At 38.5% G+C, this 25,389-nt stretch overlaps 1 protein-coding gene across 5 annotated transcripts in view; it reads right to left on the minus strand.

Moving 5' to 3' along the window:
* LOC107685086 (protein phosphatase Slingshot homolog 2-like) overlaps positions 1–25,389 on the minus strand; it is a 29,351-nt gene that overhangs the window by 2,441 nt on the left and 1,521 nt on the right. The window contains exons 1-14 of one of the 5 annotated variants that reach the window (XM_016481564.1): positions 24,729–24,904; positions 20,658–20,701; positions 8,384–8,490; positions 7,511–7,575; positions 7,318–7,439; positions 7,160–7,225; positions 6,998–7,063; positions 6,712–6,906; positions 5,154–5,247; positions 4,878–5,006; positions 4,525–4,571; positions 4,279–4,425; positions 3,992–4,192; positions 2,632–3,514 (exon numbers count right to left, since the gene is read on the minus strand). In XM_016481564.1, coding sequence (XP_016337050.1) covers positions 2,632–3,514; positions 3,992–4,192; positions 4,279–4,425; positions 4,525–4,571; positions 4,878–5,006; positions 5,154–5,247; positions 6,712–6,906; positions 6,998–7,063; positions 7,160–7,225; positions 7,318–7,439; positions 7,511–7,575; positions 8,384–8,490; positions 20,658–20,701; positions 24,729–24,791 — 2,229 coding nt within the window. In that variant the 5' untranslated portion in view covers positions 24,792–24,904. Of the gene's footprint in view, positions 1–2,631; positions 3,515–3,991; positions 4,193–4,278; positions 4,426–4,524; positions 4,572–4,877; positions 5,007–5,153; positions 5,248–6,711; positions 6,907–6,997; positions 7,064–7,159; positions 7,226–7,317; positions 7,440–7,510; positions 7,576–8,383; positions 8,497–13,779; positions 14,417–20,657; positions 20,702–24,728; positions 24,905–25,389 lie in introns of those variants that run through there. The other 4 variants (XM_016481562.1, XM_016481563.1, XM_016481561.1 and 1 more) reach the window with 4 other exon arrangements.

The raw sequence follows: 25,389 nt of genomic DNA on the forward strand, positions 1-25,389 counted from the left end.
AAGAATTTGCCACTGATGATTCAAATGCGAGTTTTGAGCAGTGTAGAGCAGTGCTAGTTGTTTGTCATTTCTCCGATCGGCGTGATGCAATGCAATGCGTAAAACAACCCTCTACATTGCGAGTAAATCACTCGCATATGCGACTAAATCAAGCAATCTCATTGGCTGGTGCTCACTTATTATCGTCCCTCATTTGATTACAGCAAATCAGTTCGAGCGAACGCACACAACCTGATTAAAATTCATGAATCCAGCAGCTCTTCTTAGTAGAATTCGTATCATTATTATCAGTATTTTTGTTAGTTTTTTCCCCAATTTTTTTTTTCCAGAAACACTGAATGACCAAAAAGGCACCATTTGATTAAAAATACAGCGAAAAAAAGTAATACTTTGAAAATATTAAAATATAAACAACTTTTCCTTGGGAATCCTTCAGAAATCATTCTAATATGCTGATTTTCTTATTATTATCAATGTTTCAAGCAATAAACAGTTAATTAAACGCTTACTATTTTGTTGAAATCATGATATACTTTTTAGTATTCTTTGACGAACAAAGTTCAAAGGGACAGCATTTATTTGAAATACAGTTTTTTGTAACGTAAACGTTTTTACCGTCACTTTTTGTCAATTTAATGCATCGTTGCTGACTAAAAGTATCAAGTTCTTAAAAAAAAAAAAAAACACTTATCTTAAACTTTTGAATGGTAGTTTATTTTAGTTCATATATTAGTACAAATTTCTGCACGTACAACCTACCCCCAGTGTTTACGTATGTGTGCGTGCACTGACCTCCCCAGAAATTGCACCTCTCCTCTGTGGTGATGGGGGATAGATTTGTATTTCCCAATATCACCTTCTGGCCTGGTCACATTGAAACCTGCGTAATGTACCCTGAGAACAAGAAACCCACCCACACACATATTTGTGTTACATATACATATTTGTTTATGATAACATGATTACTTTAAACAGCATCATGCATCAACATCATGGAGAAGCAACAATTGCTTGTTGTACAAAAGTAACTGGATAGTTATAAAAGACGTATACTACTAATTAAACACAACTGACCTGTTCCAGAGGTCATCGTCCTCTCCGCCCCAGCCCCAGAATGCATTGGGAAAGCCATTGATCTTAAGGAATTGTTCAACATTTCATTCCGCGTCGCCCCATCAAGCTCTCGCTGGATCCGCTCCTCTGCTATCAACGAGAGGAACATCTGTTCTTCTGCAACAGACAACAAAACTTTTTAGTTGTTTAAAAAAAGGTGCGCTCATTCAAAACAGTTGAGTTCGATCCTTCGCTGGCTGTGCTGATTTAAATCTAGCGGTTCTTTTGTGTTTGTGTCGCAAGTTCAGTGATGCAGGTAGAGACGATTCTCTCCAGCCAATCCGTGATCAGCAGAGTTTACACGTCACGTTTTGGTAACGGTACGGTTCACTTGGAACTATAATGCTTGACTGACTGATGTTAAGAGTGTACTTTCAGATATTTAAAAAACTGTGCCATTTTACAAACATTTATTATATACACACACACACACATATATATGTCTGTCTGGCGAGTGAACTAAAAAATTTACTAGCCAATAGCGATTCAATTGCCAAGGTGTCCGTAGAGGGTTGTAAAAAGACAGTATAAGTCATTATAATCCATAATTATGTCCCCACTGGATGCAACAAATGCCTCGTTTATAATGGGTTTTAATGTTTTTGTCTCGTCGCTCTGGGAGACGGCATCACATTTCCATCACACGCTTGAGGAATTCGGCCAATCACAACGCACTGGATAGCTGGCCAATCAGAGCACACCTCGCTTTTCAGACCGATGAGCTTTGTAAAAATCGATGCGTTTCAGAAAGGCGGGGCATAGAGGAGAAACAATAATGTACAGTATGTGGAAAATAATGTGTTTTTTGAACCTTAAACCGCATAAACACATTTCATTACACCAAATACACAAAATAATGTTCTTTTTAGCAACATCATATGACCCCTTTAATGTAAATGTTGCCACATTAAAGGAATAGTTCACCCCAAAATTAAAATACTTTGCATTCATCAGGTCATTTAAGCATCCTCACTTTGTCCTAAGTTCAACTTTTTTTTCCAACTCTTCCATGGTACACAAAGAGCAACTCCACAGAGCTCCATTTTTTCAGAATGGGGGCTGCAGCTGTCAGAATATTATCATAAAGTCCAAAAGATTTGTTTCATATTACTAGTCTTCTGAAGCTACGGTAAAATTTTTCTCCATACCATCTCTGTGTTCAATCCTCACAAAAAGTTTCAGAGAATTAAAATATTTTTTTTTGCTTTGTTTTGTAAAAAATTGAAAGCCCAAATTTTGTTCTTTTGTGTTCACAGAAGTCAGTCAGTGTTTTTGTCAGGTTTTGAATGACATGAGGGTGAGTAAATGACAACAAAATTTCATTTTTGAACTGTCCCTTTAAGTGCAATTATAGGTTAAACCAGCAGGAGGCAGTGTTGTACTGGTGTCACTTGCCTATACTTCCTGTATCATTTACTGATTAATAAATGAGTCAATCCCATTCATGTTTTATTATTTATCTTTCAACATGACAAATCAGGAAGTGCAATGATCTCTGAAGTGAGTGCCAACTCTTACCTCAACAGCTTCCTCACTGTAATCATCCAAGGGTGGGGTGCATCTGGATTGAGGTGGCAAGACAGCGGCCGTTTCAGAAAATGAGGGAGGCTGACTATCCTGGGACAGGCAGAGGAATTTCTCTCTGGCGCTAAAGAAGTCAATGCTATCTGTGCTAAGGCAGGACATGCCAGCTTCCACAAAGTCATCTGCTGTTCTCAGATCTGCAGTCCTGGGGTTGTTATTATCATCACTGGAGTCCAGCCCGGGTACCGCAGAGGCTCCTGAGGGGCTGTCAGCCTCGGGCATGCTTGAAGAGGGCAGATTCCCTTCATCTTTACTGACAGCACTTTCCAGACATAGTTCTAAACTTTGTGACACTTGATAAGAGTCATTTTGATCAGGTGTGTTCGGGGACAACTCAACACAGTCTGTTTTTGGCTCAGGCACATGGTGAGATGACTGGGCGTTGAGGTCTGAAGTTGGATCACCCTCTCCCTTCTCTAGTGAAAGAGAAGGAGCAAGGATGTGTAGAGCGGGAGGAGGATGGCAACGAGCAACAGGCTCGCTCACTGCGATGTTCAGGCGAGAGTTGTTCGCCATATTCTGCTCAGGCACCACTGTGGCCGCTCGTTGTCTGGGACGAGGCGGGAGGATGGGGTCTTCAAGTGCCAGCTTAGAGGGCAACTCACCCAATTTGGTATGACTGTTGCCTGTAGCAGGCTGTGGATTGGTAAGGGACTCAAGCACAGCAATGCCCAGTATCTGCTGAATGGTAGGAGGACCATTGTTGTTGTGAGGGTCTGAGCGGTCCAGCGAGTGTGGTGCCTTGCATAGCGGCTCGTGACCCTCCGACAGATCGCTGTCTGAGTGGGAACGCCACAGCTTGTTATGCCTCTGTTTGCTGAAAGAATTAGCAAGCAAAAGATAAAGAAAGAGACCCAAGAGTGTCAGATGAGCATCTTTCATTGATGTGATGGAAACATTAAAGTTCAGCTGAATCACTGTGGGTGGTGACCGATCTTTTAAACATACAAAATAGTTCAAGGTGTGTGAATGGGAATACAAACATGAAAGCAAGTATGACAGTAAAAGCTGCACAACAAAAGGAATGTGGAGAGACCTGCATAATATATATGCATAAGATCACAATGGCGACGAAACTCAACGCCATTGATTCAAAATACAAGAGCAATTACTCAATGGAAACTTCAACCTTGCTCTCTGTTGACCTTCTTTTTAGAGAAAAAGTACTGCATGTAAGCCTAAGGTCAATGTGTGTCAGTGCAGCTATTCTTTGGCTCAAAAGATAAGGGTGTGTGGGATAAAGAGAAATTCAAATAAGCATTCTGACCTAAGGTTCTGTGTGCGTGGCCCATACCTGGCTAGCAGGATACCCTGGTATTCTTCAAGCTGCTTCATGAAGGATGGGTTTGGTTTGGTGACGGAGCGCCGTTCCTTCACATGGTCAAAGGCTCTCTCCAGGTCCCAGCCATACTCCTTCATAGCATATGCGATCACGGTGGAGGCAGAACGACTCACTCCCATCTTACAGTGCACCAGACACTTCACCCCAGCTTTCCTGGATGACAAGAGATTCTTTAAAGCACACTTCCACAGAAAAGAGACGGCATGGATTGGAACTTCAGAAGCAGTCTTTCTACTTACTTGGCTTTGGAAATGAACTTGTAGGTGTCATTCCAATACTCCAAGAGGTTTGTGGCCTCCTCGTCATACACTCGGATGTTGTGGTACTCGAAAAGCCCGGGGAAGAAATTGTCAATCTCTCGCGTCACATTCAGGATGTAGCGAACTCTGAGGAAGTGGGGGTGGTAAAATTAACAATGACTGCATGCAGCCGAGCGGATGTATTTAAAAAAAAAAAAAAAGAGGCCTGGAATAACAGTCACCTACCCACTGTTTTGGAGCTCCTCAAAATTTGAGGCATTCCACTCTGAACCCTGGAAACACAAACAGAAATCGAATGTTATGGTTGATACTCCTGAAGCAGGCGTATCCAAAATTGCTCCTGGGGGGCCAGTGTCCTGCAGAGATTAGCTCCAACTTGCCCCAACACACATGCCTAAAAGTTCCTAATATGCTTGAAGACCTTTATTATCTGGTTCAGCTATGTTTAACTGGGGTTATTAACTAATCTCTGCATGCTAGTGGCCCTTCAGGAGCAGGACTGAACAACCCTGTCCTAAAGTCCATAGTAGATTAGTTCTCATCTGTGAGGAGTATAGACAACAGGGTGGGAGACCAACCAGGTAGACGTGGTCAAAGATCTCTGTGGGGCTTTCCATTTGGCCCAGGATGACAATCATCTCATTATCGATGAATTCCTTGAACTCCCGCAGGTTGCAAACCATCTGTATCTCCAGCTCCGTCCGAATCTGGAGAAAAGTTATTATCCAATAGGTTACCAATTTTTGATGTGAACCTCAAGATTGACCGGTATTATGTAAGACATCAAGATTTTGTTTGATTCTGTTTGTCTTGACTTTGAGATTGCATACAATATGCACAATGGATGTTTGTACCTCTTTTGAAGTGACGTTCTCCAGGTCCTTCTGCATCATGATCTCTCTCAAACGGGTCTTAATGAGTCTCTCTGTGCGCTCTCTCTCAGTTGGCCTGTATACACGAAACCCAGAATCATAAATCACCCAATTTGGTCTCAATGTAAGGTGCGTCTCACCTCGTATGATTCTTTGTATGCCTGTGTGGTATTGTTCGATTTAGGCTACACAAAAACCAGAAACCTCAAAACAAAGCCTTTGTTTGATTTAAACAAACAATTTGAAATCAAATCCCAGTTCAGTTGCAGTACGTGCAAATGGTAAATGTGCGTCATCCCTAGACCTCTGGTGTTGGGTTCACCACGGGACAAGCGTCTCTTCAATGATAGCAACACAAGCACTGATTGGCTCCCAGGGGACTGCACTGTGTTCTTCATCACTACCAGTAACCTTAAAACCACTGCTAATGTAGGTCAACACATTCAGCTGGTGGCTGTGTGCATGAGGGCAACAGGTTTGACAATCCGAGGGATGAAAAGCCCCTATGTGGGAAAGTTAAACATGTTTACACATGCCAGTTTGATTGACCTTTCAAGAAAAGAGTGACTAAATCTCAAGTTATGAACTCATTACTTTAGCTGTGTCACTGTCAGCTGTGGCACCATTTCACAGGATGTCTAAAAAGAATAGATCTGCTTCACTAAAGACCTCTCACCTCTCGAGGAAAACATTATCTCTATGGCTCAACATAGTTGCCCTTGTTTCAGGGTCACAAAGTATCTACTAGATCGACAATTTTCACTCCCCTTCTCAAGCCACCTGTTTCCATCTATCCACCACTCTACCTATCTATCCGCCCATTTTTCCGACCATAAATACATCTATCTCAGCGTGGAGCTATAAAAAGCAAGCGGCCACAGTCATGCATTTTAAAAACACATGCATGTGGAAATGCCTCCAACTGTGGGGAAATTCCCCCCTACAGTCCAGGCAACATCTTAGAAGGATTTCACCATCAGGCCACAGTGCATCTAAGAAGTTAGAGTTCATCTCTTCAATTTGGCAATAACATGTCGATCTATTCAGAGAACACCATGCCTCCTTATCTTGCTCCACTGCAAACTTGCCCTCTTGGCCTATACGATTGAACTTTGAGCTTGCATCAGACAGCCGCTTGACCGTATGTGCATGCACGTGTCTCACTTTTCCAAAAACAAGGATTGATTTACAACCCAAACACTGCAATTCACCACTATTGACTGTAGGAGAACTGAAGTTTTGTAAACATCAACTTGGCCCTAAATTTGGAAAGTAACAATAATAATAATAATAATACCCTTGCTTCATTAGGACATTGACCCATTCGCCACAATACCAAAGCAAAACAAAAAAAGTGAGAACTACACAATCATTCAAAAGTTTGGGGTTTGTAAGTTTTTATGCTTTTGAACGAAGTCCATTACGCTCACCAAGGCTGCATTTATTTGATCAAAAATGTAATAAAACAATAATATCTTGCTAAGCAAACTTACTGAACAGTAGTGTACATTCGACTGGCATAGGTGTATGTGTTACTCACACGTCGGTGAACAGCACGGGCGAGTCTGCACGGTGGGACTGCACATCTTGCATGGCGTTCCACTCATTGATGCAGTGCTGGTCGGAAGTCACACGGCTCTGATAGTAACTGACCCAGGTCAGGAATAGACTGCCAGGGTAGTAGTTATGACATCGGGCCACCTCGCAAACCTTATGCAGGGACTGCAAGGCTGACCTGTGAGTATGTGCGAGAGAGAAAATTCATTAACACTGTAAAAAAAAAAAAAGTATGAAAGTGAAAAAAAGCTGTCCTTATAGGCACTCACCACATGGCTTGCACTGAGACCGGTTTGAATACATGGACTCGGTTAATGGTGGACACACTGAAGCCACTAATGAGAGGGATACAACACATTCAGTCTGAATACTTTGTAAAAGTTGTGTTTAAAAATGCAGAACTTGATTTGTGTGTGCACGTTATGCCTCACCCGTCTCCATCCAAGTGTATAAGCGTATCGCTCCACAAGGGTAAAACCAGCCCAACTGTGCAAGTGCTGCAGTAAACACATGATCACATGTTATGAGCACCACCTTCTAGAGCTGCAAATGCAAAATTAATGTATTAAAGCGTCTAAATTATACTGACCTGTCTGAATTGCTAAAGTCCATTCCCAGAACCACACTTTCTTCAGTGTCCTGTCTACCGTTTGTGGAGACGATGACCATGTACCGTGTACGCAGAGCATAAGCACTCTCTAACCGGACAGCCTGTGATAGAGACACGATCAGCATTCTGATGACTGTGTTTTGATTAATTAGGTCTGAAAGGTGGTAGTTACCAGGCGGATGGCGTCCTCTTGGCGCAGCAGGGTGAACATGGTCTGCAAATGCTGCTGAAGGTCACCTGCGAAGAAACCATTAACAACCTTAAACCTCCCAGATAATAATGCAGTGACATTTGCATACTACAGTTTAATTACTCAGAGGTCAATTTCACTTCCTCCCATACAAATATATGCTTTGTCAGGCTGGAGTTTGATTAGCTCAAGTTTATAAATCATGAATAGAAATATTAAACCAATTGGAAAGTTAAAAACAAGAAAGGTTAATGAGAGTTGCATAGAGCGAGCTCAAATATTTTTTAACCTTATAATCAGCATGAAATGGAAATCTTTCTGAGCCATTTTGACTTTTTTTTTTTTAAATACATACCGCTTAATTTGATATTTTGTTATCTAATGGAATATAATTTAAGTGTGGCAAAAGCACCAACATTTCTTTTGAGAACATTGTATATCATTATATATTTTTGTTCTTAAAAAAAGATTAAAGACTGAAGACTAGAAAAGATTAATAAAATATGTACTATTGCATACTGTATTTTATAATGACTGACAGTTCCTAGGGCCCATTCATAATGCATTCCTGTAAGCTAATGGGTTTCTTAATGAAATCAATGTTGTCTATCTGCAGGCACAGCAGTATGTCTATCAACATGAATGCAAATGCATGCAACAAAAAAATGTTCTTCAGTGTCCTTCATATCCAGGCCAGTCTTACACATTGCCATATGGTACAGCTCAAAGCAAAACTGAAAACAACAGAGACCGATTCCATGACAGATTCCATATAACCATTATATTGAGGTGCATCTGACAGCTGGAGAATCACACAATGAATGTGTCAAGAGAACCTTTCGTGCCATTTCATACCTGTGTGTTTGTTCCGCCGCTGAGTAATGCGGGGTGCTGAAGAAGGGGAGGAGCCATTCCCCCGCGGGAGGAAGAGGGCAGCACCTTTGACGGTTAGGAAGTTCTCGCTGATACTGATGACAAAAACAGCGATAGAGAGAAAGAATATTTTATTATACATATTATACTAAAATAGAAAATGTAGTTAAATGGTCAACATTTAGATCTTAAATGGTACAGACATCTGGAAGCCACAGTGACACAAAAAATGCTCGCCAACTTGGTATAAAGGACCACCAAACATTCACATACGTGTTTGAGCACTTGCAGAGAACACCAAGAGGCTCAATCTCAGACCTCAAAGTGACATAAAATATGTGAAGGGGCTCACTCTGCGTGCGAGAGAGATTGTTTCGAGAAATCACTATGGAGACGCTGTTGTTTATCAGCTTGACTGAGGCCTCTGCCCGGCAGAGGCTCGGTAATCAGAGCGGGGAGATGTTTGACCTGTAACAGCTGTCGTTACGAAGCACCTCCTTCAACTCAACACTTACAGTGACCTGAGGTCTCGCTCTTGCTGCTCCTGTATCTCATGCCAAAGGCTTTGGACTTTCCACATCTGACTCGGAAAATACCCTCGAAGTAACTTCTGAGGAATCTGGGTAATTCTGTGGAAGGTCTCAGAATTTTGGGGGAGGAAGGATTGCAGAATTGAGGGAACGCGAGAAGCCCGGGGCAGTCACACCCCGAATAAAAACACAAAGAAAAAAACCCATCAGGCTCAACTGAGCTCATTTCCCACATCCCAGTCACCCCTGACCCAGCTGTTTCCTCAGTTTTTTGTCTCCTGTCTATCTCATGGCCTCTCTCTTTTACAGTCGGCCCCAGGGTCCAAAACTAACACTTGTTAAGCACAAAATGCAAAAAAAAACAAAAAAAAAAAAACACTTTATTAGGACTCAAAACATGTTTTCAAATGATAAAAAAAGATAGTTTTACACTCACTGATGTAAGTGAGAAAAACACATTTAATACATACAATCACTAAAATGAAAAATATTTGGTCAAAACAATGTGGTTTCATGTTTTTGTAATAAATCTTACTGACACCTTACTTTTGGGTCTTATTTTAAAGAAAAAAAAAAAAAATTTATTTTGCAAATGATGCATTCAACCGATCATAAGCAACAGTTTGAAAACCATTTATACTAAAAAAAAATTCAATTTCAAATAAATGCTGTTCTTTTAAACTGTGTGATAAAATGTTAATTTTGGACCCTGGCTGCCACTAATATGGCTAAGAGATGCTTTGTGGAATACTTTTATAGGAAGCTCTTGTAGATATGAAAAAATGAAATAAAAACCAAGAGCAAGACAGACAGACGGAGAGTGACAGTTTAGTGCAGTCTCTCTCTTCATGCTCTGCAACTTTGCACTTTCATGCTCTGAGCATCATCTATCAGCACATGAGGGGATATTAGCTGCAGGCTGATACAGGGTAGTGGCTAATTTTACAAACCTAAAAATAAACGTCAGAGTGAATGAATGCTGATGGACTTTTACAGTGTTGCTAGCTACTGTATACCATCTCATGTAGCCAAACATGACAGCTGAAAGAGCGTTTGGGATGAAACTTTGTAATTTTTTGCAAGATAGCAGAAAGCATGCAAACTACTTGATTACAACATCAGGGTGTGATAAGGATTATTGACTGTCCGGTAGTTTGCATGTAAAGATTGTAAGTTAAAATATAAATACAAATGCTCAAGTCAATATTTTTTGTTTTCACCCTTTTTAATTCAATTTTGGTCCTGTGGTGTTCCAAATTAATTTAAAAAAGTACAAATATTCCATGTAATCTCTCAATTAATGCTTGTTCATAAAATCTTCGTGCTTAAAAAAAAAAAAAGTAAAAAGTAAAATGGATTTAGATGGAGTATTAACACAAGTACTTCAGGTTAATTAACAATATACTGACTGAGATAAGTGCAAAATGCAGTCTACTAAACTCCAAAAGCTTTGACACGACACCATTTCAGTAACATGTAAAGAATATGACCCGGAACGTTGCGCTGGGCTGGTTTTCGCAGAACAAGTAGCACAGTATCCGTGTGCATGGAGCGGAGAGGGCACTGGGGCCACACGATGCAATTTCCACCCACTGGCATTTAACCGAGACAGACATGTAAGGGCAAACGTATTCACACACGGGAGAAAAAAGAAGAGAATCCAGATGGGTCAGACAGAGGAAACAGATGACCTGCCTCCGCTTGTCTACACACAGCTTAGGGAGAGAGAATGAGAAGAGGGTGGGAGGGTCATCTTTTGGCATGAAGCGCTGGACAGTACTTGTTAGGGCACAGACACAATCATCACTATGTAAGGGACATTGAGAGTCGTGCAACAAGCTGAAAGATGCCTGACCCCCACCTGTCCCTGGCCATATTAGTCACTCTCCCACTAGGGAAGAAATAAATATAGGCCCGGGCTGAAGGCCTTATGAGTTCAGGCCTGATAGAGATTCAGAGCAAGAGCAGGAGATGGCATTCTGTCACCTTCTGAGATACAAATTAGGCCCCTTGCCACTAATACAGACGCATACACATACAGGTATAAATAGACAAAAGGAGAGATGAAGATAAGAGGCAGGTTTGGAAAACCCGAATGAGGACAATCAAACACTAGAGCAAAACTCTGACTACAGGCCTAGTTTTTAAAATTAAATGAGATGGCGAGGCACTATTCTGGTTCACAGTCCTGCTTTCTGATTGGTCCACATGGGTGACCAATTGAAGTCATGCTGACTATACTGAGGAAGAGAGGAGGGGGTTCTGGTGAAGGGTCAAAGCAGAGAAGAAATGTCTGTGAATGAGGCCAAAGAGGCCACTTTTTGAACTATGAAAATTAATATTTCAACATTTTCATGTGTAAGATTGTATTTTCAGTTTAAGCGATGTTTAATTGAAAACGTGTTTCGGCACCCTCTACAAGAAGAGTACAAAATAATTGTAGGTTAGTAGAAATTAAGTCAACTCGGTGAAAGGAGTTGATTGTCTATGAGAAAGTGCTGTCTGTACACCTCAGATATTATGATTTCTAGCCATAAACAATAGATGTGTTTAAAACTAGCTATTTATGTTATGCCATTTTTTAAATGTTAGAAAATAGTTTATATAGTCTAGTTCTCACTCTCAAAGAACATGGGATTTAGGCTTTTATGGCTTTAAAAATATTTGGACATCTTTAGCATCATCTTAGCTTTTTGATGTTTCAACACCATTGCTAAGAGTTAGGAGGAAGCAATTGTACAAAACCAATTACGCCCCATATTTCAACAAACTATATCAGATTTCCCCATGACAATGCCAACCCTTAAGCCTATCAAGTGCATATTTAACTGTACTTGGAAGTTGTTCAACTTCTCTACGTCACTGGATGTTTGAAGTAAAGGCAAGTACAGCAATTGTGTTTCTTACTGCAAGTTTCCACACACTACTCAACTTCCTTCCAGTACATCACACCTGTAATTTTCCAGGTTAATCAATAAAACTCGCTGACACACACAGACCTAATCTTAGCTTTGTTTGCCTTGGCAGTGTATGAGGAGTAAAGGAGGTTTTAAAATGCTTAAATATCAGAATGGGGATTCCCATCAGATATCATCTGCCCTATCTGACAGATCAAAGCAAATTAACAATGTGGATTAAGGTTCACTAAAAATCAAGTTCCTCATGCCTAATGTTTGCAAGATAAAACAGAACTCCACCCCAGCGATCAAGTCTTTCCTATGAAGAGAGTATAAATAACATCAGTACTGATTCCACTGCATAAGGAGAAAAACAGATGCCGTAACACTACTGATAAATGTCAGGTGACTGCTTAGTCAGTCTAAAAACAAAGCCACATATCTCTGTTCTATGCACTTAAACATAAAAGAAACCAACCGACTGGAGTTTAGGCCTGACTCTAAAGATTTCACAGTCTGCTAGAGTGTACAGCAATTGTACATGCTGCTCATTTTGCGGTTTCAAGCTGTCTGAGGTCTTGACAGCTGTCTTAAAAGCTGTGGTCGAAACTACAGTGTTATGCTATCAGTGTTAAAAAAAGCAAACACAAACAACATGCAAACATGAGAGAAAATCAAATTCAGCTATTGACGTAAGAGCTCAGTTTAGCCAGTTAGGTTTGTTGTGAGATCCGCCATCATATTTTCATAATTAATCCTGGAATCTTGCCAGACCCCCCCAAAAAAAAGTCCTGAGTGGAAAGCCAATAACGTGTCAAACATTAAAAAGATTTCACTTCACTTTCTATCTATCCCTTTAAGATATTTACATTTGGACATTTCATGCATCTTGAATGATTGCTATCTGCTTGGCTGCATACATCACACTTACAAATGGCCACATAAATGTCTGTAACAGATATCATATCTACAATCCCCACACAATATGCAAATTTAACTGAGTTCACTTTTTTTGATAATGCTACTAATGCTGGACAGCAATATTTTGCAGAAGTTGATGCAGCTCATCAAGTTCTGCAAAATTACCTCAATCTATAAATTATGTACTTCATTTTCTTTGGAGTTCCTGAACTTCTGTATAGCCCGAACAATTTGATGCATTTACACTTTGCCAAGTCACATCTTTTGCATGTCTCAAACCACTTCCTGACTTGCACTGCTATCCATTAGAACTTGAAAGCAAACTTGGAGAACATTTACACTTTGCATCAAATAATCTGACCTGTAAAATCACATGATCTGATCTTGATCGCTATCTTGATACATTCAAGTTTACCAAATCAAAAAGTATATGAAATAATTTTGAGGACAAATAAAACTGCTTTGTGTTCATATATTCTGCAATATGAGAAGCGAACACTGACATCGATATTTTTTATTAAACATTTAAATTCAATTAAAATTATACACTATTTTGTGGGCAGTAAGATTTTTTAAAATAATTTAATACTTTTATTCAGCAAAGATGCATTAAATTGATCAAAAGACACTGTAACAAAACATTTCTATTTCAAATAAATGCAGTTCTTTTGAACTTTCCATTCATTAAAGAATCCTGGAAAACGCGTTTCCACAAAAAATATAAAGCAGCACAACTATTTTCAACACTGATAATAATAAAAAAAAAAAAACAAATTTCTCTCCTGTCATCTTTCACGACACACACAGTTACGTCACAAAGGCTTGAGAAACATCCACTTCTGCTTCCAGATGTGACGAGAAGTATTTCAATGTATTTACCGTCACTAATTGCATTCGTGTGAAAAGTTCGAGACTTGATTATCAGCGTCAGTGCAGTGATAAAAACAAACAACACTAATAAAGACTTCGGTGCGTAATGTATGACGACTATGCTCGTGAATGCGGTAAATAACAGCTTAACTTTACTTACAGCTGGTTGATCTGGTTTTGAGAGGCGACCGCGTTGTCGGAGAAGTACGGCATGATTTTTGCCCCGCAGCAGGAGCAGAATCCCCGGGCGGAGGAGCTCTCCGTGATCGCCACACTCTCCAGGGTCATGACGGAGGACCAGAGAACCAGAAACCCTCAGACAGACCCCTCTACAGCCATCATACTGTCCCAAGTAATAAAAAGCTACCCAAAATAAATAAATCAGGTGACAATGCTTTGTCCAGTCTGCTAAAATAGTTTTATAATGACCCGTCCATAAGGCCTTAAAAGGATACCAACGTGGCCTTAAAATAGCGTAATCGTTAATAAAAACAAACAAACCAGTCTCAGTAAGTTAACTGTTACTTTTAAACCCGGCCTCTAAACAGGCATAAAACAACAAATGAAAACGTATAAAGCTAAAAAAAAAAAAAGAAAAAAAAATCTGCATGTGCATTTGCTTTGGCATGAGCCGGCGAACCGCATCACTTACACACACGCTGCATGTAAGAACTGCGGTGCGGGGCACTAATGCTTGAACAGAGGGAAGGAGGAGCTGCTGACATGTGCTTCAGGAAGGGTCCACTGCAAGACTCCACAGACTGCCGACACTTTAGACACTCGCGCAACGACAGAGCGCAGAGCGGGAATACAACCTCAGCTGCGAAACCACAAGCCTGGATTGCAATTGAGTGCATCCTTTGGGGTCGGCAACCTACGGCACGCGTGCCAACAGTGGCACGCAGAGGGATAATCGTTGGCACGCAAGCAATAGGGAAAACTGCGTACTGCCGCTGCACATACTAGGCGCTTCAGATCAAAGCCTCAGCGGTCTAACAGCGCTAGTCAATGTCAAAATGACTGAGATGGCCAATCAAATCAAAGTAGGCGGGTTTACTGTTCACAGAAGCAGAGTGCGAAGCGTCAGTTTAACGTCAAAGAGAGCGAGGTAAGATATTTTTACTTTTAACGATACGTTTTACGATAGAAATGTTAAATGACCGACAGCTATATCCAGTGACGCAAACTTCTGAATGTTACTTTTTGCACAGCGCGATCGAAGATCTTTGTATGCGAGTGGTGTGTGTGTGAGCGCATCAATTAAAGCAGCACATTAATATAGAACGGTGATTAAACTGAACAGTTTTAATGCATTGGCCTTGTCACACACACACACATACAGTGGTGTTCAGTATGGTCACACTGTATATCTGTTATTCAAGAAACTTTTGAAAAGTTTAAAAAACAATTTATGAAAAAATCTTCAGAAACTATTTGCATGAAAATCAAATAGGCCTATTTTTTTTTTAATCGTATCATTAAAAAAAATATGTACTGTATAAATACAGAATGCATTAAAGGGGTCCTATTATGCTTTTTCCTTTTTCAATTTTAGTTAGTCTGTAATGTTGCTGTTTGAGCATACAAAAAGATCTGCAAAGTTACAAAATTCAAAGTCCACTTCAAAAGGAGATATTTTATTTAACAGAAATCACTTTTCAAAAACAAAGAACGACTCGTTTGGACTACAACGCATATTTTCCGGGATTTGTGATATCACAAATATTGACGAATGGGACGAGACCTGGTTGAGCTGCACTAGAGAAGGCAACGAGTGTTATCGGTTAACCAGAAAATGTTTAAATGGCATGTCATGCCGAAAAGGTAGCTGACCCCTGGATTAGACAGTTGTTTTCCATGGGCAGTCAAGTGGCTCTATGAATAGCTGAGGTTTAAAAAGAACGTCGGAACAGGGCAAAATAAATACATTTACCAAGCCAGGTTTAAACAGCCAGGGAGGGTATGTTTATGGGTGGTTGTTTATAGGTGAATCTGACAAAACATGTAACACCAAAATCAAAAGTTTGTTTTTTTTTGCTTTTAGCTTTACATGAAAAAACTTGGCCTTTTATTCGATTTTGAGAAAAGAAAAAAGACCCAAGAATGTTTTTCTACAGGTTTGTGATGTTTTTTTAAGACCCTCTTGAGAAATGTTGTAAGTGATAGACTGAGTGATATAGGAGAGAGACAATATAGCTTCACACAGGTGAAAGTATTCAGTCTCTAGTTTATTTAGGCCGTGGCCTGTCTTATATAAGTGAACACACAAACCAAACAATGCCTTTGTTGTCACAAAGTGGGAAGGGCATATGAACAGCAGGCTTTAAAGCAAAAATCGCATAAGGACTCAAACATCAGCAAATACTTTAGGTTTGATTCTGAAGTCACAACAGATTAGGAGAGGTAACAAAGAATATCCTATGGCAAAAAAAAAAAAATTTAAACATTAGTAATCCATAAATTCTTAAAATTCAATATTGATAATATTTTATAATATTAATATCAGGAAAGAGAACAGAGAACAAAAACAACCAAAGAGAGATTATTGGATTTATAATTGTGTGTGTGTGTGTGTGTGTGTGTGTGTGTGTAACTAGTGAATGTTTAATAATATACAACATGTTAGTCAGCTGTTAACTAATCATGTGACCTACTAAAGAAATGATACTATTCTCACCTGTGGTACGTCCTCAAGGAGAATAACTGCAGGACACATAGCCATGAAATAATAAAGGCTTTTTAACTGAAAGAATGCCATGGCCATTCAATCATTTTGTTCAAAACATAGTTTTTTGGAGGACCATAGACATTCACTGTTATGTAAATCAAAATGAGTGACTTGGAATGCCACCAATATTTACTGGCAGCAAGGAACTAAATACTTCAAATCACATCATTAATCACATTTAAAAAACAAACAAACAAACAAACACGTACTTCCCGATTCATTAGAAGGGAAAGATCATCGTTTACTACAAACCACATATTTGGCCCGTCACAAGATTTGGTCTATTTTTTCTGTGTATCCTTGTCAAAGGCAATGACCTGACCCAGACCTATGGGAAAATCTATCTTGTTTAAAAAGGCCCAACACGACAAACACTCTAAATCTCTCATCTAAATGTCTGCGTGAGTTGTTAGCACAACAAGTTAGTCATACTGTCATATTATTTCATTCAAGGATATTTTTCATCATCTTTGGAGACTTAAAACAAAGGTGCACTTTACTCTAAACACACCACTGCAATTCCAATGTGTCTCAATAAAAGCCTTTAGTAGACGACTAAACTTCATTAAGACATTTACATGATGGCTTGAAAGAGGAACCTGGGTAGTTTGCCTCAGTGCAGTCCAGACAATATGTCAAGAGTTTGATAATAAGCATCAGTCAGTACAGAGACCAACTGCAAATCAACAAAGTCGGACAGCTGGGAATCAATATTGGGATACTAGTCAACTGTTCCCTAAAACCCATTAAGACTGCTTGTTTAGAGCTCGCTATTCTACATGTCTAAGTGTATTTTATGTAAACACACTTAAATCTAAATCAAAGACAGATCTGCCACACATGTGAATGCATGACGTAGGATCTCTGTGTTTAAAGCTGATGGCATCACAAGATGGTTTAAACACACCCATCTCCTTACGTTCCAATACATCACATTCTGCGTTCCACTGCATTTGCTCTCTTGACAGCACATAACATCTGAGGCCTTATCAAAAAACACCTCTGGCCTGTTAGCACACTCAGGGTTGTGTAAGCTTTGCGTTTATATCAGTTTTCCCATTTGACTTTCTTGGCTGGTAATTTGAGATGTTGCTGTTGTCATGTTGTGTTTACAAAATGATAAGTCCCTGTTGTGCAACAGCTGCCGTCTTGCATGCAATGTCCTGGAAAAGGTCACTAATGCTTCCAAGATTATGGATGCTCCCTTGATTACCCCCATTTCATGACCTCAGTGTTCTTAAGAGCCAGCTGTTTCCTATACTTGGAGCTGGGAATGTGTCTGATACCAATTCCTACTTCATTAAAAAATGGTCAGCCACATGGGAAATCCTGTGGGTGGTAATGTATGACCAAAATCTTATATTGCGGTATATGAGTAATTTTATTTTGGTAACGGTAAGTCTTTTTCACAACACAGTAGTTGTTGTTTGAATGCAGTGAATTAAATACCTTATGGAAAAACTAACTTTTTAGTTTTTTAAATATTTCATTACATTTATTAAAATAAAAATCATATAATCATATATCTTAATATTTTATATATAACAAAATTAAAAAATCATACTAAAAAGGCATTCATATTTACATGATATATAAATGAATATATTGTGATATATTAAATGTTAAAATACACACACATATATATACATATATATATATATGTATATATTTTTGTCTTTTCTATTTGGTGGGCACAACCTGATGGACGCAAACCAAAAGATATGATTAAATAAATGATAAGTCTGGTATCAGTGCAAAAACAGTTCAAAGCAGCTGTAAAATATATAAGCCAATAAATGTAAACCTGTGACTAAACATCAGATGAATTCTAAATGCACAAAGTTTTAATGTTCCTTAGCAAACAAAGAAAACCTACAAATCACACTGGACATATGTGGTGCATCTCAATGCGTCAAAACTACATTTTTAACTATGTTTTTAACAAAGCTAACAACACTGGAAACAGCTGTCGACACTAAATTATGCAGCAGAAATACAACATTATAAACGGTATATTGCACATATCTCTACCGGTTGACATATTTACACCTGATCTGGTAAAAAATCTAGGTGAAATTAAATGAAATTCAGGCATGAATAAACTTGCTTTGCCCAGCCCTGTGAGAAACAGTCATCAAACCAAATTCATTTACACACACACATAAATATATATTTGTACGTGGTCCAGAAGAACCTGTTGGGCCACACTGCTGTGATGCTGCTAGATGCACGGCCCCAATTTCTCTGCAATTTTCACTACATGCTGGATCTATTTTTCTATTCTGTTTCCTGGCGCCTGTATTTCCTGCTTTCTCCCTTAACCACCCCCTTCTCCAGCCCCAAGACTAATCTGAGCTGCTGGAATGAGGCCAGTGCACAAAGCAAATGTACTGCAGGCCAGCCAAGACTGAATAGTTCCATTAAAAAAAACACACACAAAAAAAATGCACTGCAGGCATGCTATGACTTAATAGTCCCATAAAAAACGATAAATGCAAATGATAGCGGTTCTGCTAATATGTACCACAGTCCAAACACGCAGATACAGAAATCTCTTTAGCAGCTACACATTTTGCTATATATTTTAATACATTTGATTTGTTTTAATCACGTTTTTATTAATTAACCGCATCGTTCTCCACATTGGGTTTTACAGGCACCAAGTCCAGTTTAAAATGCCGCCAAGATACAGACCACATATTGTAGTTTACAAGTGATTGTGAGTCATTTTATGACTAAGTCTCAAAAGTGAGATGTATTTTTGAGATGTAAATTTAAAACAAGTGGCAGACAAATGTCCTGTTGAGGTACACTACTGTTCAAAAGGTTTTTTTCTCTCTGAAAGAAATAAAGAGACAGTAAAGTCACTCAGCAGCACAACTGTTTTTAACATAAGCAGAAATAGCACCAAATCAGCATATTAGAATGATTTCTGAAGGATCATGCAACACTGAAGACTAAAGTAATGGCTGCTTAATATTCAGCTTTGCCATCACAGGAATAAATTCAAATAGAATACAGTTTTTTCAATTTGTAATAATATCTCACAATATTACAAATAATGTATCATTTATTAATTGATTTTATTTTTTATTGATCAAATAAATGCAGCTTTGGTAAGCATAAAAGACATTAATTTTATTAAAACTTTTTTTTTTTTTTAAATCTTACAGACCCCAAACTCTTGAATGATAGTGTACATGGCAGCATTAAAAAGCATTTAGTTTATATTGTGTTCCTGAGAGTACTGCAGATCCCCTCTGCACCCCTTGAAGTCTTAAGTGATTGTGCACTGCAAAATCATTCAGGCCAATTGTTACGTAATACAGGGTCAGGTTGTTGCATGGGGGTGCCAGTGGGAAAAGGCAAATGAAAACACACACAAAGCTCAGAGATATGAGAAAATGACATCATACTCGTCATAGGATTACCTAACATGCCGTGTAATTGAGGACATGTGTGGCACAGCATTAAGAGTGCCAAGTTTTGGGGTGTCTTGTAAGCTTGACCTGAAGGTTCTAGTTTTTGTCTTGGATACTACACAAACAAAAGCCTGATGTCATGTAAGACCCTCCCAGACGATTCCGTCTATCTAAAATCAGATTTTGTCTGGGTCTATGTATAGGGCCTATGTTCTCATTTGATGTCCGATTTAGCATAAACCACAATGGTGATAGCATAAAAGAATTGGTTAATCCAAAACAAGAGACAGATGCAAAACAAACAAGTCTGATGTCACTTCCATACGTGTGTACTCTAAAATACACAAATATTACTGACCTCAGATACAGAAAACTGATATTCATGCAAATATTGTAGTGTACTGGATTGCATAGTCACGTACACACTAGTCACAGGTCACCATCTTCCTGGTTTCACTTACATAATACCTAACTAATTAAAAAAAAAATTCTTAGTCTGAGATATTGATTGTGACATCATCTGAAATCCTAGCTCGATTTCCACTCTTACTTTAGTTTGATTTCTTCACTAAGCCTATATCTGGCCAAAACAGGCAGATCAAGCAATGCAGTTAAGCATTCTGAACTTGAAACAAACATTAAAGCTCAAAAGGTGGCAGGGTTTGAATATTAAAGTCATGTTCCGCTCATTAGTCATGTACTGTTCAGAACACTCCCCCTGGTGGAGATACTGCATATCATAAATTGGATTAAAACTGAAATGAATGCTCTCCTCAAAAACAAAGACGACGGTTCAGAAGTGTGGTTATGAATAAGAGAGACATAAATGTGGATTTTAACAAGCTGATGGATGAACAGAAGAGGTTATATGCAGGCCTGTGGACGTACCTCCTGGGCTGAGAGTGCCGGTCATCTTCAGCACTGCCTGCCTCCTGCAAAAAGAGAAAGAGAGAGAAAAAAAAGAGATACAATGGTCAGACCTCAAGTGCATTCACATTCACATGGTGGTCCAGCATGAAATTCAATCCACTCAACTTACTGTAACCACACTCTATCTGCAACGTTAGGCTGATAAACTGATCATTTTTTTTCATTAAACGTTAGCATTAAACATCAGCAAACAACAGAAATGACACAAAAAATGTATTCCCCACTGCTGGAAATGTATTGCCAGATTTTTAATGATTAAATGATAATTCATATTTTTCTAATTTAGCAAAAAACTGTGAACTGCCACATGAAACAGCAACACACCTTTCTAACATGGCTAGAAAACCAGTTAACATAATTATTGTTCATCAAGTCACCTAACATAATCAGTATTCATCAATATTCAATTAGATTCATTTTCAAATCATATGCACACCTACAAATAAAAAAGTATAAGTCTATATACACTACCATTCAAATTTATTTTGTTTTTAAAAGAAGTCTCTTATACTCATCAAGGCTGCATTCAATTGATCAAAAATACAGTAATACCGTGAAATGTATTATGACAATTATTACAATTTTCAAATTGTATTCTAATTTTATACATTTTAAAATGTAAGTTATGAGCAGTCATTACCTTGTCTTCAGTGTCACATGATCCTTGAGAAATCAGAATATGCTGATAGAAATTTAATATGCTGATTTGTTGCTCAAGAACATTTTATCAGCATTATCAATGTTAAAACAGCAGTGCAGCATTTATTTGAATTAGAAATAATAATAGCCCCAAACTTTTGAACGGTATGCCGAATAAAATCAGCATATAGTAGGTGAGGGCCATCATAAAGATGAGGACAGGCACTCCACAAACACCTCATTACCCAACAAAATAGAGGGGATGTTTATTCAAAACAACTTCTCCATCTGCAGTCTCATTATAGAAGAGAATATTTTGTCTACTTACTAATGAAAAGTCAAGCCTTGCTTCTTATCGTGCAAGCAGCTTGCACATCCCCGTCTTCAAGTGACTGTTATCTTGCAAAACTAAACCTTCTCACTCATATTTCCTAGCTAAGCCAAACCGACATATACGCACACACAAAATTCACAAATAGATGTGTGATTACTGCAAAGCCTCAGGATTCCTCTGCTCACAAAGGCCCTGTGTTTAATCCATGCTGCCTGTCTCAGTAATCCCAATCCCAGTGTACGTTTTCTCAGGGATCAGTCAGCCAACCCATGCTGCACATGGACATCACAACCCAGCACTTCATAACAACACTGCTTATGGTAAATAAGAGGTAGTCAGGCACAAGTCAAACTACAATCACCATATGCTATTGGCAAAAACATGCTGAGGCAGCAAACAACAGTATGAGATAAACTGCACTGCAGTGCCATGAACTCAAGGAGTCTGTGACAAAGTATATTGCTTTAGTAATATGAAAATGTACAACAATGTAACTCTTTCGATTTATTTGAGAAACTGGTTAATTTGCTAACAAAATACCAGCTCACAGCATGTAAAGTTTGCATGCAGACACGCATCACAACTGGCATCAAGCTTGGCATACTAATAAGGCCCGCTGGGATAGGTTCACTGAGAATAATGTCTGGAAAACCTTGAGGCATCTCACAAGATGACTCACATGGATGCCTCAGTGGGGTCACATGACAGGCAGCTGGTAATGGGGGGGATGTAAGCTCATTTCACTCACATAACCTAATTTTCCTATTTGGTTGTGGCCTTTAATGCTAACCCAGATATACACTTAAGATTTTAGGTCAGCCTATCTTAAGGTGAATTTTTTGAGGCAGGTCGTCCCAAATTTTAGGACTCAAAGCAAACAATAAAACACTTAATTGAATTTATAACAGCTTTCAGTTGAAAGTCTGAATGCACTTACAGTATGTTCAGAACAGCATACTACCATATTATTTTCCAATTGCATCAGTATGCAGTATGCATTCTGTGCATAATATGGATTTATCATGGGTTTGACAATAAACTGAAGATTTGAGTTAAAATGTTTTTTCAACTTATTCAAAATGCGATTTCAAAATAGCACATCACTCGTTCAGTTTTTGTTGTATGTATCCTACCCAATATCAACCATGATCACAACCTCATCTGACTCATTACTAGATCAGACAGCCAAAATTTGAGACATTTTAACCCTATAAAACCTACTGCATCATATTTGGGACATATTATTGGGAGATATGGAGTGACAACTGATATTTATATGCATTTCATGTACGTTTGCTATACTGTTATAAAGATCTAATTAATTTACATTACACATACACATCAGAATTTCATCTTACTTTTACTGTTGCTATATAAATATCAACAACTGAACCAAGCTACATATTTTTGCTCAGTTTGGCCCTCTGAATAAAACTGAGGTGTTTTTTTTTTCTTCCAAGTATGAGCTTTATTTTGTCACATATGAAACTGTGACTCATAAAAGCTTGATGTATCAAATATGATACTTAGGGAAAAACACATATGCAAAGATTAGATTTTTTTTCTGAATATTATTTCATATGAGACTTAATAAAAAGACAGAGTTAATTAAAAAAAAAACTTTTATTTATAAGATGATAACCGGACGGCACTAACTGAAATATGCAATTTAATATTGTCAGTTAACAACAATGTAGAAAACGTATATATTTAGTGTTTAAAGATAATAGATGATAATAATAATAATAATAATAATAATAATAATAATAATAATAAAAACTTATTCCCATATCTAAATACTCATTCGAGTTGAAAAGGATGGTTTGGGGTATGGAACTGAGCTGCAGGGCTTAAATATCGTAATTTCATGCCATGGAGAGAGTCTTACTGTCACAGAAAATTGCCCCTTGTGCATCATAAAATGTAACAAAACGTGACGTGGGCTTTACAGAACTAACCCACTTTTCATGCACCATCTCCCCCTTTACATCAGCAAACGTATTCAACTGAACAGTGTTGTCCACATCTCAAAATAGTGGCTATAAGACATATAGACTTTGTTTACAATAGCATGCTACCATACTACTATTACTGTTTCTGCAGTACACAATGTGTATAAGTATACACAAGCATTTACAGCCACAATTTTTACAATCTGTTTTTCAACACTTTATTGATAGAACATTTTTGCATGAAAGCTCATCACACTGCATCTCTGAGAGTTGTCAATAGGCACAGGCAAAAGATGTGGCAACTCATTGTCAGTCTGTGCAAGACAGGCAAACATTACAGGTGTATGACACATGCCATTTAAACCACAAATCTTGTGAAGATGTTGACAGTGAGTTTGTGAGAAAACCTTGAGGCATTTCAGAGAAATTAGGAAGTGGTATGAAAACCACTGGGCTGGGCTACTTTATCAAATTGCAACAGTTGCAACAGAAAAATATAGAGTCTGCATTACTGGATCAGGACAAAACATCCACAAATTTGTACAAAAAATACAAACTTTAACCTCAACTGAGGCACCCAGTGAAGTGACACATATCCCAGATATATCTGTGAGGTTTTAGGAAAATAACATAAACTCTATGTATTTTGTGTGCTTTCGCCATATTTCAGGTTTAACTAAGAAACTTCCAAATTTGTAATAATCGATCTATATTAATCAAATACAACAGAATGACAGTGCAGTACAATTTCTGAAGTCCAGATGTCACTGAATATGTACTGCAGATCAGCAGCTAGCAACTAGCTAACAAAACTATCTTACAAAACTACAAAAAACAACCGCCTTTCCTACCTAATAACTCGTCAACTTTAAAGGAGTAACGTTTTAGTGATTTTAAAATAACGTTCAAAAATATCAAGCATTGAACTGCGAACGCTTAAACACAACAAAGCATGACCGGCTAGTTTCATATCTACCACTAAGCGCAGTACCGTTTCTGCGCATGCGCAGACCGAGTGAACAGCCTAGCTGCCGCTATAGCTCGGACATGAATAAAATCATTTAATAAGTAGAAACAAACATTTGAAATAGATAAGAAACTCACCGACACGCATGGACTAGAGGTTGTACTAGGGGTTGGCGACCGCTGTACGGTGACCAGCGCCATTCAAGGTCCAGGAACACAAGATGTAAGAGAAGGTAGCGGCGAAACTCACATCATTTGGTGCCGTCGCACAGAAAGATGTGCAGCGTCTTTTTCGGTCGCTCGCTTCTGTTCGCTCTGCGCATGCGCGATACTTACCAGCTGTCAAACAGTAACTTAATAAAGGGCTGAGGCGTCATTCCTCTCCTGTTAGTTATCTGTTCTCTCTCTGAATTCTTTTAAATGAAGCTAAATGATGCACTGCCATGGAAATAACGACATAGTTGAAAGTTTTGTCTGTGCCAGCTGAGTAAAACAATTTGAAACAATTTTCTCTTCATTCTTTTATAATTACTGTAATGGGGAACAGGGAGTGTTGTTAAAATTGAATGAGTTGTAACATCATCAGCTAATAAAGCTTTAGAAGACAAAGAAGAAGAAGAAGAAGAAGAAAGTAGCCTTTTCACGTCTATAAGCTTGATTTTGTTACTTGAATTTGTTTAAAAATGTTCAACTTTTGAGGCAGAGTGCTTCCTTTAATATGTTTAATCAAAATGTTTAAAATGAAATATGTGGTGTTGGGGAATGGTATATATATATATATATATATATATATATATAT

The sequence above is a fragment of the Sinocyclocheilus anshuiensis genome, unplaced genomic scaffold, assembly GCF_001515605.1.
Source record: "Sinocyclocheilus anshuiensis isolate Anshui unplaced genomic scaffold, SAMN03320099.WGS_v1.1 scaffold914, whole genome shotgun sequence".
In the NCBI taxonomy this organism is placed as follows: domain Eukaryota; kingdom Metazoa; phylum Chordata; class Actinopteri; order Cypriniformes; family Cyprinidae; genus Sinocyclocheilus; species Sinocyclocheilus anshuiensis.